This window comes from Enhydra lutris, unplaced genomic scaffold (genome assembly GCF_002288905.1).
Source record: "Enhydra lutris kenyoni isolate GAN:26980312 unplaced genomic scaffold, ASM228890v2 scaffoldscaffold26, whole genome shotgun sequence".
Taxonomy (NCBI): Eukaryota; Metazoa; Chordata; class Mammalia; order Carnivora; family Mustelidae; genus Enhydra; species Enhydra lutris.
In genome coordinates, this window is record NW_019154110.1 from 4,494,578 (window position 1) to 4,511,082 (window position 16,505).

The 16,505-nt window shown below is 46.6% G+C and overlaps 1 protein-coding gene across 1 annotated transcript in view; it reads left to right on the forward strand.

Moving 5' to 3' along the window:
- Positions 1-16,505, forward strand: part of LOC111151300 (PHD finger protein 12) — a 43,044-nt gene that overhangs the window by 19,298 nt on the left and 7,241 nt on the right. The window contains exons 3-8 of the mRNA XM_022509194.1: positions 4,168-4,240; positions 6,865-7,258; positions 8,807-8,927; positions 10,170-10,302; positions 12,159-12,323; positions 15,823-15,981. Of these exons, the coding sequence (XP_022364902.1) occupies positions 4,168-4,240; positions 6,865-7,258; positions 8,807-8,927; positions 10,170-10,302; positions 12,159-12,323; positions 15,823-15,981 (1,045 nt within the window). The remainder of the gene's footprint in view (positions 1-4,167; positions 4,241-6,864; positions 7,259-8,806; positions 8,928-10,169; positions 10,303-12,158; positions 12,324-15,822; positions 15,982-16,505) is intronic.

Genomic DNA, 16,505 nt, shown 5'->3' on the forward strand with positions numbered 1-16,505 from the left:
GGAGAGGGCGCCTGGGTGGCTCAGTGGGTTAAGCCGCTGCCTTCGGCTCAGGTCATGATCTCAGAGTCCTGGGATCGAGTCCCGCATCGGGCTCTCTGCTCAGCAGGGAGCCTGCTTTCCTCTCTCTCTCTCTCTCTGCCTGCCTCTCCGTCTACTTGTGATCTCTCTCTGTCAAATAAATAAATAAAATCTTAAAAAAAAAAAAAAGAAAAAGAAATGAGAAATCAAATTGTTTAAAGAAGATATAAATGAGTCAGGTGGGGTGGTTCAGTGTGAGGCTCAGGTTTAGAAGTGTGGACTTTGACTCTGATGTCTTACTGTTTTGTGACTTAGAAAACAAATTATTTCATATGTGATTTAACCACCAAAACAAGGGTCAGCCCAACTGCATTGCCTTGCCTCATGACTTTGGAGGGTTACATTCACTTCCTAAAAGCCCATTCTTTTCGTGTCCCTCAGTTCTTTCAAGCTTTATTGCGTACCTAGTATGTGCCAGGCATCTTGCAGAGTGTGGAGGTACAAAGATAAATAAGCCATAAAGAAAGGGATTTGGGTACAGTGTGGCACAGAAGTGTTATAGGGAATCAGGGGTTGCCAGAGAAGGCTTCCCGGAGGCACTACCTGACTTGAGCCCCAAAACATAAAGAGTCCACCCGGTGAAGACATGAGGGAAGGCCCAGCTTTTGCGATTATAGGGAGCAGCTCCAGAATGAATAGACATGCAGTGTGGAGGAAGGGTATGGACTGTGTGGAGAGCCTCCAGGTTAATGAAGCTGGAGAAGGATGGAGAATTCTGGCCACAGGATTCTTAGCCTACAATACTGATACTGATAAAGCTTAAACTTTATCCTGTAATAAAGGATAGGGTAGGGTAGGGGTGATACTGAAGAGCTTTTTAATTAGGAGGGTGATATGATCAGAATTGTGTTTTAAATAACTAATTCTGCCAGCAGGGGTTGGGGCTAGATTGAGGTAAGTGTGAAGGGTGGCCAGGAGGCCATTTACATCTTGGTAAAAGATCGAAGCTCAAATCACCTTGCCTTGCCCTTCTCTGCTTTACATTGTTTGGTGGAGAGTGTCTTGGTACAAAGCCAAGCGGGCAGATGAAAAGAAAGGATGAAAAACCGAATCAGAAGTGACAACCTTTTCAGGGTTAATTTTAATATGACAGCTGCTGAAGCATAGCAGAGTCTGTAGGCCTTTGCAGATTACATGCAGGCATCTCATTAGTTTGGATGTGGCCTATGCAAAAATCCATTGGAGAGAAGTGGGGAAGACTTTACAGGTGACATTCATCTGTGGTCCTCTGGGATTTGAAGACCTGTCACAGTAGGCCAGTGTGCTCCAGTTTTCTGCCTCCTAGTAAGGATCTCCTGAGATTCCACCAAGGAAAAAGGGAGAAAAGGAAGCAAGGACCTGTGAAGGCCTGGTGGAATACCCAGGGCTACAGGGAAGCATGGCAAAGCAGGAGAGAGAAACGTTTGCCACGCCAAGTGCTCTCCTAGCTAGAAACAGACCAATGTAATATTAAGCCCTGGGACTTCAGGAAGAGTCCTTATGTTATTCAGCCCTCAATTTTTTTTTTAGTATTTCTCTTTTTTTTTTTCTTTTTTTAAGATTTTATTTATTTATTAGAGAGAGAGAGAAAACATGAGTGGAGGCAGGGGCAGAGGGAAAGGGAGAGAATCTCAAGCCGACTTCCTGCTAAAGCAGAGCCTGACTCAGGCCCCGGAATCCCAGGGCCCCAGGATCTGACCTGAGTTGGAGGCAGATGTGTCATCGCCTGAGCCACCCAGGTGCCCCTTTCTCATCCTTTTTTGATGAAAAACTTCCTCCTTCCCATTCCAAATAGGTGACTCCCAGGAACCAAATATAAGATTTTCTTAAGCATAAATGTAGCCTCGTTCTGTAGAAGAGAATTTCTGATTCTGCATGCCTGAACTGAGGTCTCAATTTGCTTTTTCTTTTTTTTTTTTTTTTTAAGATTTTATTTATTTATTTGTCAAAGAGAGACAGAGCACAAGCAGGGGGAAGGGCAGGCAGAGGGAGAAGCAGGCTCCCCACCGAGCAAGGAACCCCATGCGGAATTCAGTCTCAGCATGCTGGGAACATGACCTGAGCGGAAGGCAGACATCCAACTGACTGAGCTGCCTAGGTGTCCCTCAGAATTTGCATTTCTCATAAGCTCCCAGATGATACTGATGTTTCCTTCTGATCTAGGTACCACACTTTGAGAACCACTACTGTATAGACATTAGAAATGTGACCCTCCCAAGGATTTAATAAAGTCTCATTATATGGTTCTTGGTGTTACCTTAATGGAAATCAGTGGAGGATCAGTAAGGCCTGCCCTACACAGCTCTAATTCTGACTCAGTATTGACTTGAGTGACTACTCTCTGTACAACCTCTGTAGTATAATATAAACCTACAGAGAGGGAAGAGATCCAGTCTTTGTGTTGGGCCCTCTAATGAAAGAAATAAGAGGGGCATCTGGCCAGCTCAGTTGGTAGAGTGTGCAACTCTTGATCTCAGGGTTGTGACTTCAAGCCCAGCATTGGGCATAGAGCTTACAATGAATGAATGAGTGATAGTTCAAGTCCCACATTGGGCATAGAGCTTACAATAAGTAATAAATAAGAAAAGAGAGAACTAAGGTTCCTGTCTGGCTCAATCAGAAGAGCATACGACTCTTGATTTTGGAGTCGTGAGTTTGAGCCCCATGTTGGGTGTAGAGATTATTTGAAAAGAAAAGAAAAAACTTGTCACATAAGGGAAAACATGAGAAATACAAAGGGGGGGGGGAGAAAGTACAAAAAGAGAACTAACCGTGTAGCCCAGAGGTCCAGGATGTCTGAGTAACCCAGGAAGAGCGTATGGAGGAGCTGTACTCGGTTTTCTGTTGCTGTGTAACAAGCTATCCAACACTCAGTGGCTTGAAACAGATGCTAGTTATTATCTCTCATAAGTCGGCAGGTTAACTGAGCTCAGCTGGGTGGTTTTTCTGCTCAGTGTGCTGTTGTCTGGGACCACAGTCCTTTAGAGGCTCGTCTAAGCTGGCATGGTCCAAGAGGACTTAGTCACACAGCAGTAGTTCATGCTGGCTTTTGGCTTGGCATCCAGAGGAAGCTGTTAATTGGAGTGCCTTAAGTCTCCACAGTGTGGCCTCTCAGCATGACAACAGGGCTCTGAGATGGAACATTCCAAACATGTAAAAATGGAATCTGCAGGTCTCCTAACACCCAGCCTCGGAAGTTACAACATGGTTACCTCTGGGGCATTCTATTAGTCAAAACAAGTCACAAGACAAGCCTCATTCAAGAGGAAGGAAATGGCCTACCTTTGGATAGTAGGAGTAGCAAAGAATTTGCAGCCATCTTTAATCTACCATAGGCTGATTGAGGCAAGTTTTACAGGATTAATAAGGATTTAACAGGCACAGCTTTCTAGGAGAAAAAGTAGTGTAGAGAAAGAGATATTTGCAAGTCTTCGGTTTGACCGGGGGTGGGGGGTGGGTACATGAAAGGGTCCTGGGAAGGGTGATGGGTCTGTGCTACACAGGGCTCCGAACAGCAGGTGGAAGAGCTTAGTCTTACACTGACAGACTTTGAGGAGTGTGGAGGACCTAGCAATGATTTTATCAGCATGATACAGTTTGGGAAATGATTCTTAAGGCTCCAAACTAGTTCTTTGTGTCTTTCCCTGTAAGCCCAGTGTTCATAGCTATGGATTTCTTCTCTTTCTGAGATGTGGGAGAGGGTCCTCACTCTTGAGGTTATTACAGATAATGCCAGGTAACCATTTTTTTTTTTTTTTAAAGATTTTATTTATTTGTCAGAGACAGAGGGAGAGAGAGTGAGCGAGCACAGGCAGACAGAGAGGCAGGCAGAGGCAGAGGGAGAAGCAGGCTCCCCGCCGAGCAAGGAGCCCGATGTGGGACTCGATCCCAGGACGCTGGGATCATGACCTGAGCCGAAGGCAGCTGCTTAACCAACTGAGCCACCCAGGTGTCCCGCCAGGTAACCATTTTGAAGGAAGAGAGCACCCTAGCAGTGCTTGTAGGACTGGCCAGAATAGGGGACTTGCAGCTTTGTGCCAGACCCAGCCAGGCTTTTTCCTGCTGCATCCAAGGTTAGTACTTAGTCTTGCCATTGTCTTTTCCCTACAGTAACCCTCCACTGAGTGAAGAGATGTTGCCTCCTGGGGAGTGGATGTGTCACCGGTGCACTGTTCGCCGAAAGGTAATAATGCCGCTTCCTGCAGGCTTTGCTCAGAATGCCAGATCTAGAGCACTGATATTCTAGAGCTAAGACGGCCTGGCCCTGAAGGCATTTTCGTCCCTTCTTCTTGTCTTTTCCAGCCCTGGAATCACCCTCACTCTCCCCATGGTGACTCTTTGGAATCCAGTAGGGCCTAAAATCCAAACATGAGCTGCTGAAATGGGCAGAAGAGGTGTGTTAATTTACTGAGCCCTGTTCATTCACTAGTGACAGGAGTAGGCTGATAAGTGGCTTGAATGTGGCAGCTATATCCATGACTGAAAGTGGCTAAAGAAAAAAAAGGCTGCTTTTCTAGCTTGGTGGAAAAGGATTTCCCTCACCCCAAGGCAGATAAGTCACTGATATCCAGAGGCTTGGCTGGATGTATGAGGGACCGAAGACTTTGAACCCATCTGCACCCCAGGTTACCTAATCCCTCTTTAGCTCCCCTTCCCTTGTCTTTGATAATTCAGCACTGGCTTGGAGAACATCATTTTCTATTTTGAGTCCTTTTATGGCTTGCAAAAGCTAAATTCCTCTTTCTCAAAAAAGGAAGTAGGTGTGTTTCCATCCAGATTATGAGAGAACCAATCCTCAAATTATAGACTGTGGATTAGAATCTGTCTATGAATCGTAAACTGTCTCCTTCCCTCCTCTCACACTAATTACACAGCAAGCAACTTGCCTTCGTTGTGACATCATCTCTGTTTTCCCAGCCCCTGAACATGATGTCACAATGAATGATGATTTCCTTGGTTGCAGAAACAGGATGAGATGATTCAGAGATTGTGGTTTATGTGTGTAACAGTTTTCGGCCTTTAGGAAGGTAAACAGATAGGCAGACTTTTATTTTTCAACATGTGCACAAGGGTTCTTATTAAAAGGCAAGGCAAGGCTCAGTCAACCACTTAGCCCCAGCTGTAGTTTGGTTATCTCCTAAGGTCCACAAACCAGGCTGTCCTCTAGCCTGTCCACCTCACAAGGTCGCTCCCTGTGTGTCCTTGGTTAGGTTAGAGCAGGGCCCGTTAGTAGCACCTGCCAGCCAGGAGGCCTTTCAGAAACCTGCCACTGAAGAAGCTGGATGTGAAAGGGTTGGGAACAGCTCCGGGAGAAGTGAAGCCAGGAAAAGAGGGTGGAAGAGAGGAATTAACATTAGTTTGGTGCCCATCATGCACCGGGTATTTTGCATATGTTGTCTCATTTAATCCATACAGCCATCTGTGGGTACTGGGAGTAGTACCTCCATTTTAAAGAGGAAGAAACTGAGGCTCACTAATGTAGAATAACTTTCCCAAGTTAGAAGTAAAGAATTAACAGAGCCAAGATTTGAGCCAAATTGCTTCACTCCAAGCTCTGTTACCTCTTCATCAGTTTTCTAGAAGCAGAGCTGCTTGGTGGGGATTCTAGTAGCCTTTTTCTAACATAGTGTGCTTTCCCCGAAATGCCGCTCTGACGTGCTTTCGGATGGCGCTCTTTGCCCATTGTCAAGTCTGCCTTTGCCAGCACCACTATCTCTGTCCGCCTTTGACCTCCTATAGTTATGCTGAAGTAGACTGAAATGATACATCCTTTGGCCCTCAGCAACCTCTGATGTTCAGGTCCTGTCCCTAGTGGAGGCTGGATCTTCCCCTGACTCAGAGCCTTCATCCTTTTCATATATGGGACCCTCTTTCTCTACCGTATCTCTGAAAGGTGGAGAAAAAAGGTTTTATTAGTCTTACTTTCCAGACAGAGAAATTCCTGCACACCAACCTGAGTCATCTAGGGTCATAAGGAATCATTGGCAGTACTGGGACAGATCCCAGGTCTCCTGACTGGAGACCAGTGTTAAACCTTCATTTGACCACTCTTTTGAGTCCTAGAGGAAAATATAATACCAGCCATCCAGTCCTACTGAATAAACATGGTCTTTTTCCATTTCCCCATCGTCCCATTTGAAGAAATGTCCCTTTCAGAGTTCTAGTTAAACTTAAAACATTGAAAGTCACTGGTCTCAGACACTGTGGTGGCTACCTTCCACACACCAGCCGTCCACTTTGTAGTGTAGTTACTTTACATGTTAGCACCCAGCCTCCCTGGACAGGGAGCTGTGCTTGCCTATTTTACCTCTTACCTTTGTATTTGCAGACTTTATTTGGAGCAAAATTCTTAAAACCATTCAGAATGTCAGGATGCTTCAAGGCAAACTACAGTGATGTTGAATCCCTTTACGTTTTTCTCACTGTTCTCACTTAGCCTCACTCTGTTTATTCTCACTGTGGTAACTTTTTATCCCTTTGCCTCTGTGCTTTGTATAGAGATAGTGTGGATCATACGATGACTTAGAGTAAAGGATGTATGAGAAGTGTGTATAATTGTTTCTAACTTTCTCTGCTGTTTGGTGATTCTCTGCCGCTGTAGTTTGTTAGTTTAGTGTAGTTCAGGTGTAGTTTTGTCAACTTGAACAGACAGGTGAGAGACCGGTGTTCCGAGTCTCCAGGCAGATGAGTCTGACAGGTTAGAAAATTTCATAATTTTGGCTAGTGATCTAGCAAGGACTTGGTAGTATCCATTTCTTTCTCTTTTGTGGTACTTGATGTGATGGGCCTGCCTGTTCATTTGCACAGAAACGAGAGCAGAAAAAGGAGCTGGGCCACGTCAATGGACTGGTGGACAAATCCGGCAAACGGACTACATCCCCCAGCAGTGATACTGACTTGTTGGACAGATCAGCCAGCAAAACTGAGCTCAAGGCCATTGCCCATGCCCGGATCCTGGAAAGGAGAGCCAGCCGGCCTGGCACACCCACATCCAATGCCAGCACAGAGACCCCCACTTCTGAGCAGAATGACGTCGACGAGGACATCATTGACGTGGACGAGGAGCCAGTGGCAGCAGAGCCAGACTACGTGCAGCCCCAGCTAAGGCGGCCGTTTGAGCTGCTGATCGCTGCTGCCATGGAGCGGAACCCCACCCAGTTTCAGTTGCCCAATGAACTGACTTGTACCACCGCACTACCAGGTTAGCCAAACTCTTACACCCCATCCCCACCTCACCCCAGCTTCCCCAAAGGGCTGCTGTCCAGCTGGAGGGCTGTGCTGCCTGTGGGGTCACTGTGCGCGGAGCCGCCCTCAGTTTCCTGTTCTTCATTCTTCCTGGACATCTTTGAAGGTTTTAACTTTTACTCTGCTTATTTCTGTTTTCTGCCCTTCAATGTATCACCTTTTTAAAAATACAGGTAATATGTTTTCATGGTTTGAAAGCGAAAAAATATACAAAGATTTTAAGTGAAAAATTTCCCTTCTGCCCCGTCTGCCATTTGCCTCGTTTCTACCTTCCTACCCCTCACAGATAACCACTGTTTGGTTCTTGTGTATTTCCTTCTAGAGTTTCTTTGTGCATATACAAGCAGTTATAGATAATATGCTCAGTATTTTCCCTCTAACTAGCTTACTTGGCATACTGCTCTACACCTTGCTTTTTTCACTTCACGATATCCTCTAGCAGTCTTTCCATATTAAATGTAGGCATTCCTCAGTTTTTCTTAATGGTTACATAATGACCTATTATATAGACATGCCATAATTTATTTAACTGATTTTCTGGTAATGGACATTCAGGTTGTTCCTAATCTTTTGTTGCTATAGATGGTGCTTCAACAAATAATTTTATAATTATATCATTGTGTACATGTGATTGTATCTGTAGGGTAAATTCCTAATGTTTGAATTGCTGGGTTATAACTATGCATTTATAGTTTGGTAAGGTGTTGCTAAATTACCCTCCATACTTTTTTTTTTTTTTTTTTTTTTTTTTTTTTTTTTTTAATCAAGTCATGTCTTCTACTTGATACCACAAAGCTTCTAGATGTTCCTTTCTTTTTCCCAGAGAAAGTGAAATTGACAGTCTTAAGAATCCTGGTCAGGGGCCGCCTGGGTGGCTCAGTTGGTTAACTGGCTACCTTCAGCTCAGGTCATGCATGATCCCAGGGTCCTGAGATCGAGTTCCACATCAGGCTCCTTGCTCAGCATGGAGCCTGCTTCTCTGTCTCCCTCTGCCTGCTGCTCCCCCTGCTTGTTCTCTCTCTCTCTCTCAGATGAATAAATAATTAAAATTAAAAAAAAAAAATCCTGGTCGTCAGCAGGATGTATATGGAATCCAAGCTTTTCTGATTTCTGTTAAAAATGCAGTAAAGTTACAGTCTTTTCCTCAGGCACCTCCATCAAACAGTCTTTGTTGACTGACTCGGGTCCTTATATTCCTTAGGTTACCAGTATCTAACAACCCGGGCTTCTGACCACTTCATATTTGCCAAACATAAAGCTGTGTTTCTGCCCCAGAACAAATGACCTCTGACCATGGTTCTGATTTCTGTCTGTGTTCCTTTCCCTGCTTTCCTGTTCTTTTTCTCATTTGAAGCCATCCCAAGGGGTCTCAGAGAGAGACCCATATCTAGGCCATGCCACATGCTTTTTCCTGAGATCTGATCTTTCACATACTGTTGTTTCTGTGTCTCAGACTAGGAACTCAACATCCAGGAAAGCTCAGCACCATCAATTTCTCTTCTAGGTTCTAGCAAGAGGAGAAGAAAGGAGGAAACCACAGGGAAAAATGTTAAAAAGACACAGCACGAGTTAGATCACAATGGTCTTGTTCCCCTACCAGTCAAAGTCTGCTTCACATGCAACAGGTATTTTTCTTCCATCCTAAGGACTCTTCTCCATAGTCAGCAAATGGTATTTTTTCTCTCTCCTGTCTCCTCTTCCAAACCCTCTTTGTTAAATGTGGACAACCCGTATTCTGATGGTGTGAGTACAGAGACTGGCTGACCGACTGACCAGAGCCTTGACTGTCTTAACAAATTCCCTGAAGTACCTGAGACTATGTTTACAGAAACTTGGGTGAGAGGAGTTGGACTTAAACAGAAGCAGGAGATACTTAAACTAGCTAGGAGGAGCAGCTCTGGCCAGCAGAGACACAGGTCCCTGGAAAAGGCAGATAATTTTTTAAATCACCAAAGGTGAATTTAAAAGTAGTTCAGGTGTCCATGTAGCTAGTATGCATCAGACTGGATGACTTCCAAACGCCTCCAGGCTTCCCCTTTCTCCTTGTAGCTTTCCTGAGACACTGGTTTCCTTCAAATAGGATATCCTCAGTGAAAGGAACCTGCTGCTTCAATTACTGAAGCCGGACTTTGTGGCCTGGGTGTCTTAGAAGGGCAGGATAGCAGGAGAAAATAGCTATCAAAAAGAAATATGCCAAAGGGAAAAAAAGAAATGTTCCACAACAAAAGCTGTAGGGAACTAGATAGTAGAGCAGCAGAACTCTGAGCCAGGCCCAGGCTGAGGCTCCCATGCATCTCAGACAGCCGAGGAGAATCGTGGTTACAAGTCAGAGTTGATATTTGCTGAAGCTCCTCCCTTGAACCATGCATACACAAATATGTTAAAAATCCTTCCCCAGCACACCTATCTCTGCATGTCATTTTTGCTGAGTGCTTTGTGCAGAAGAGACGTCTTTTCTTGCTGTAGTGTAAGACTCTAGAAACATGGCTAGAGATTTTTTTTTTTTTTTAATGAGGTAGTAGTTAACTTTCTTTTAAGGAGTAGAAAGATCAGAACAGAGTTGGCCGTCTTCCCCATGTGGGTGCTGAGCATTGATCATTCCTGCTCTGACAGCCACTGTAGCTGTACTCCAAATAAACATTCCTTTCCCCACAAGACACATTCCTCTGAAAAGAGAGAATAATGGAGAGCCTGGTGGCAGCCCCGAACTTCATCCATCTTCCTGATTGTGAGTGGAACTGATCACTGGGGGAGGAGGCTCTGGGAGAACGTAGTGAGGGTTAAGGAGGAGAAGCTGTTCCACAGTGCAGAGTTGGTTTGAATTTTCCCATCTTGCCACAGAAATGGCCTACAACTCTTTTTTGCAGGAGCTGCCGTGTGGCCCCTCTCATCCAGTGTGACTATTGCCCCCTCCTGTTCCACATGGACTGCCTCGAGCCACCGCTCACTGCCATGCCCCTGGGCAGATGGATGTGTCCGAATCACATCGAACATGTGGTGGTAAGTGCAGCGTCGCCCCTTCAATTCTCTTTGGGCACAGCTGGAACGTGTGGACTGATTCAGTAGAAAGCATCGTAGGGTCAGGTTTGTACCAGAGTTCACCATAATCTCGCAGATACTGGGTTCTGTAGACCGTCCTCTTCAGGTCTGATTATTTTGTGTGCATTTTGCCTTTCCCCACAATGCCTTGTTTTAGCTGTACAGGCAGACTTGGTTGTTTATGTATAATTTCTTCCACAGTGAATTAAGCAGCTGATGTTACAGCTCTAAAAGGGGAGTATGTTAGATCCAACTTACGGGAATAAATGCTCTTGTAGTAGTTGCTTCCATATTTTCCTGCCTCTTATTTTTAGAGGAAACAAACTAAGAAACTCTGAAACGTTTATTCCTCTATCCTAGGAATTATCACAGGCAGTCAACTCCCAGTAACTCGGGAGAGTTGAAGAATTGGCATGGGTCACAGCCAGTCAGCCAGTGACTAAACCCTAATGTGTCCTGGGCACCACATGAGTCTCTTTCCTTTATCTAGTTTTTGACACCCACCTTGTCATGGTATATAATAGGTATTCGTCGAATGAATGAATGGTGTGAGGGTCCTTCTATCTTCTCTCCCAGGAGTCTCGGGTGCAGTTTCCAGATGCTTCCTGGGGCTCAAACAGAACTCTAGTTTGCTGTCTCCAAAAGAGGCTTAAGCTTAGTCCCTTTCCTGCTAGGCACTAAGAACAGTCATTTACAAGGTTGAATGGGTGAGGGCTTCCGAAGAGCAGCTCCCTCAGAAGAGCAGCCTTTCAGATTAAAAAGAGATTATCGCTTAAGACACTGTCTCTCAGATGGTAATAACCATGGAATGTCTTGTGACGCTCAGCGTGACCGTGTGCTCCTCGCGTTGCACTGAGGGACCGTAGTTAGAGACTTGTACGCGTGTTGCTTCGGCCTCTTCATTCGGCTGACGCTGCTCAGGGCTAGGCTAGGAGGACGCTTCTCTCTGAGCCGCAGTTATGAGTGTTTCATTTTGCCTCCTGCTGAACTGGAAAAAAAGCAACCATGAGTGGTATGCCCAAATACGAATCTTAAAGAGCAGCTTTCCAACAGATGAAAAATTAATTAGGTAATTTTTTTATTAGCCACTTAGGGGTTCTTCCTACTTGACTAATTAGGAAGCTGCGGTGCAGATCTTTTCTTTTGAGTTACAGACGTGGAAGCGGAAAGGTGGCTCAGGATTTATATGCCTTCTGTGTGCCGCTGCATCAGCTTCGTTCTTCCCTCTGTCTGGCCTCTGAGAGTGGTCCCGGTTTCCCACCTCCTGTAGAGCAGGACTGTGGGAGCCGAGTGGGCTTGCTGCTACTCCATGCTATGTTGAAAGAGGACTAGGGCAGGGTGCATGGGCATTCTGGTGCTGATCCCTGCTGTCAGCCACGCTCCTGTGTAGAAAACCGTCCTGCTTCCTGTGGGCAAGAGTGCCTTCTAGAAAGGGAGTCTGGGTCTTGAGGGCCAAGGCCTGCACCTCCACTGAAACCTGTACTCTGTTAGGGTATGCTGGCAAAAGGTGGTGTGAGCTGTCAGAGGCTGAATTTGAAGGGCATTTCTTGGCTAATTTCCTATTTTCTGTCCCCCTCAAGCCTCTCTAGGGAATAGAACATACTAGCTTTCCCTTGCTAGACCAGGCAGAGCGGAGGGAGGACGTCTTATCCATGTTCCCCTGGCCCTCTGACAGGAGTGTTGCTATAATACCAGCTCCTGATAGAAGAAGCCTGTGTGGCCAAGGGCTTCTATTTTTCAAACCTAGAGAATAGAGGTCATTGGGAAGGGGATGCCTTTTGAGGTTCATTGCAAGAGTGTGTCTGCTTTGTCCCTAGCTGAACCAGAAGAATATGACGTTGAGCAATCGGTGCCAGGTGTTTGACCGTTTCCAGGACACCATTTCACAGCACGTGGTCAAAGTGGACTTCCTGAACCGAATCCATAAGAAGCACCCTCCTAACCGCCGTGTGCTCCAGTCAGTCAAAAGAAGAAGCTTGAAGGTGAGTCCCAGCCTGGTGCAGGCAGGATAGTGGGCTCTGATTGTTTTCAGGGAACAGACAGGATCATGGGCCTGAATTTATAGATAGGGAGACTGAAGTCCCGACGTTTGTCTCTGGTGTCTCAACAAGTGGTGAATGTGACCATACGTTTTCATGTTTGAGGATGGAGGTCAGGACTACCAAGGCAAAGCCCCAAATTCTACGAGTCTCCAGTTCTGAGGATCAGTGCTCTTCAGCCCCTTCTGCCAAACAGATGTACTCTGCCTCTGCTACCCTCACCGGGCACTCATGCTCTCTGTTCCTGGGAGATGACCCCCGTCCCAGAGCTGCCTAGTGGGGTGAAGGCGGTGGTGATGAAGCAGAGGACCACCTGTCCCGGCTGAGGAACTTAAGAGGAGAATGACTAAAGGAGAGTTAAAACAGTTTTTCCAGGCTGCTGGTAATATATCATGAATACCCCAAATTGTGGCCTTGGCTGTAATATTACCTGACATTCATATGCACTTGACAGTTGCAAAAGTGTGTCCACAGGGGCGCCTGGGTGACTCAGATGGTTAAGCGTCTGCCTTCAGCCTGGGTCACGATCCCAGAGGCCTGGGATTGAGCCCCCCATCAGGTTTCCTGCTCAGTGGGGAGCCTCCTTTTTCCTCTCCCTCTGTCATTCCCTCCACTTGTGCTCTCTGGCTCTCTCTTCTCTGTCAGATAAATAAAATCTTTTAAAAAATAAAGTGTGGGGGCACCTGGGTGGCTCAGTCATTAAGCATCCACCTTCAGCTCAGGTAGTAGCCCCAGGGTCCTGGGATTGAGCCCCACATCAGGCTCCCTGCTGAGCAGGAGGCATGCTTATCCCTCTCCCACTCCCCTTGCTTGTGTTCCCTCTCTCGCTGTCTCTCTCTCTCTCTCAAATTAAAAAAAAAAAAAAAACTTAAAAAAAAATAAAATGTGTCTACAAAGATCAACAGGAAAAAAAATCCCTTTGTTGAAAAGCATTTGGGGGTGTTGAGGATGTTTTCATAGACCAGTCAGTTCCCTCATTTAACCTGGAGAGCCCAGCACTGTATACACAAACATAGGCGTGAATTTTATCTTCTGAGAAATCCCCCAGACGGTGCTCTGTGCCAGTGGAGACCAGCAGTTCTCAAATATGGCCACTTGGTGGCACCCTCGCTTTAACGCACTCACACCACTCCCGTCACTTGGCAGTGGATGTCAGCACCAGCAAGATACTAACTGTTGGAAATTGTGTGACAATCTCTTAACCATGTAAATATTTACACTTCAGTGCAAACACCAGTTTCCAAAATTAAATGAAGGTATTTTCAGTTGGGTGTATTATAGAGGTGGCATGCCTCATACCTTAGTGAAACAGATTTAAAAGAGATCTAAACTGTAGATTAGGAAGAGAACATGATGACTAAAATGAATAGGTCAAGAAGCCTTGATAAAACCCTGCTGTTTGTGGCGCCTGGGTGGCTCAGTGGGTTAAAGCCTCTGCCTTCGGCTCAGGTCATGGTCCCAGGGTCCTGGGATCGAGCCCCGCATCAGGCTCTCTGCTCCACAGGGAACCTGCTTCCTCCCCTCTCTCTCTGCCTGCCTCTCTGCTTGCTTGTGATTTTTGCCTGTCAAATAAATAAATAGAATCTTTAAAAAAAAAAGAGAATTGGACACTTAGGGGCACCTGGGTGGCTCATTTGGTTAAGCCACTGCCTTTGGCTCAGGTCATGATCCCGGAGTCCCAGGATCGAGTCCAGCATCAGGCTCCCAGCTCCACGGGAGTCTGCTTCTCCTTCTGACCTTGCCCCCTCTCATGCGTGTGCGCACGCACTCTCTCTCTCTCTCAAATAAATAAATCTGTTATTTAAAAAAAAAAAGAATTGGACACTTAACCGATTGAGCCACTCAGGCACCCCCTCCCCTTCTATAAAGGGTTCCCTATTCTTGAGGAAAATCCAAGGCCATGAATTTTCTGGGAAGCATTTTGTACTTAGACAATCCAGGAGCGGATTGAGGACTGTGGCCAAGAACTGCTCAGCTCTGTCCTGGAACATCTCTATCATTGACCGAGCAGTGCGGCAAAATCAGCTTAAGAACTTTGTAGTTTTGCTGGGGATTCATCTTCCTGCTACGCCTTCACTCTTCACCAGGGGACAACCTTAGATTTGCATACCATTCTATTCCTCCACCTCCCATTCCTGGATGACCTCAGACAAGCCCCTGGCACCGGCCATCAATATTAATGGTACTGACTCTTGATTCCACTTGCCTTGCCTTTCTCCTCATATCCAGATTCATGTCTGCTCACCCACCCCATGGGCATTTCGGTCTCAACTTGCCCAAGACCAAAAGTCTTCTGCCTCCAAATCTGCTCTTCTTCTTGTATTTCTTGTTTCTATAGTAAATAACCACAGTCTCCACCCAGCCCCTCAAACCAAAATGCTGGAAACCATTTTCAGCTCTTCTCCCCTTATCCTCCTTAAGGACTCAGTCACCAAATCTGTCCTCCAAATGTTTTCCAAATCTACCAAGTGCTTCCACATCTCTGTGCCATGTATGCTGTTCCGCTGCCCTCAGTTCCCCTTCCTCTGCCTGGAAGTTCTCAACTTAACAAGGCTTAGATCAAATACTGCCTTCCTGTAAAATCTTTCCTAATCCCAAATTCCTGTGCCCTCCCGACCCAGACAGAAATGAGCACTCTTCCTCTATGTTTTTTATAGTTCCTCAGCCATGCTTCTATCCTAGGACTCATTATGTTGTGTTGTAATGTTTCTGTTTATCTCCCCAACTAGACTGTGCGCTCCTTGAGAGCAGAGCTTAAGTTTTATTCGTCTCTGGATCTCTAGGACTTGGGACAGTACCCAGACTCAGGAGGTGCCCAATAAATACTGGTCGGATGTATGAATGACTCTTTGCTTGTGGTGTGGCTCTTTCATTCTTACGTGGTATGATTCAGAATGTGTCTTCTGTCTTTGTACAACAAAGAGGTCTTCAGCTGTTTGATTAGTCTTGAATGAATGGCTGAAGAAAACTGACCTTGACTGAGTGCTTGTCACAGGTCAGGCCTCATGCTGAGCATTTCCACTGTGAATGTGACCTCCTTTAACTTTTTACCTGTCAGATACTGCTCACTCCCCTCCCAAACTTGATGCCGAGCAGTGGGAGCCTAGAGTACTGCTGTGAGTCTGTGTCCAGAATCAGTCTTAGGCCAAAGCAGTGGTTTCTGCCCTCTGTGGGCCTTACACCTTGCTGAAGAAGTTGGGGGCTGCGGGTGGCGGCATGTGCCTGCTGTCTCCATTTCTGTGCCTTCTCAGGCTGACGCGTGTGTGTCTGAGGCACAGAGCAGTTGCAGCCCACGGAGCCTCCTTGTCCTAGTGGACCCCAGAGTGCATGATGGTCCCATGGGCATTGGCTCCACCAGGAGAAAAAATGCAGTCGGGGCAGAATCCGCTGGACTTGTTGGCGCCATCTCCCTCTCCTTCCTCCTCCTGTCTGTCCTAAACAGGTTCCTGATGCTATCAAATCCCAGTACCAGTTTCCACCCCCTCTCATTGCACCTGCGGCCATTCGGGATGGGGAGCTGATCTGCAATGGGATCCCTGAGGAATCGCAGACGCACCTTTTGAACTCTGAGCACTTAGCCACCCAGGCAGAGCAGCAAGAGGTGAGTGAAGGCAGGGCCGGGATCCTGCAGCCAGTCTTCCTTCCATCGCACCACAGCTGTTACTGGAAGTAGCCTCAGTGCCATTCCCATCCCCATCTTCTGCAACCCCACCCACCCCTCCCCCATCCCCCAAGAGTTGACTATTCCGGAGAGAACTTCTGGCCGATATTCTGAGGCAAGTAAAAGAAGTACAGAGTCAACCAGTCTGCTTCTCTCCGTTGGCCCCCTGCTGTGCTGCGAGGCGGGCACATCCGTCTCATAGAAAGAGTGCAGTAGACCCCCAGAGAGGTCAGGTGGTAGTGCTGAGCGCACAGCAGTGGCTTAGGGTACCTGCTGCCTGTTGGTGAGCCTTAGGGGCAGAGCCCGAATGGGAACCCCAAGCTCTGCTGACCAGGGTGTTGCCTGCTGAGTGCACCAACAAGTCTCACTTGGGACTGGAAGTGGAATCCTGTCGGAAGTCCAGCACACCTTTTCTGGGCATTCGCGATGGGACCTCGGAAACGGCGCTTATCGGCTCTGCTCTA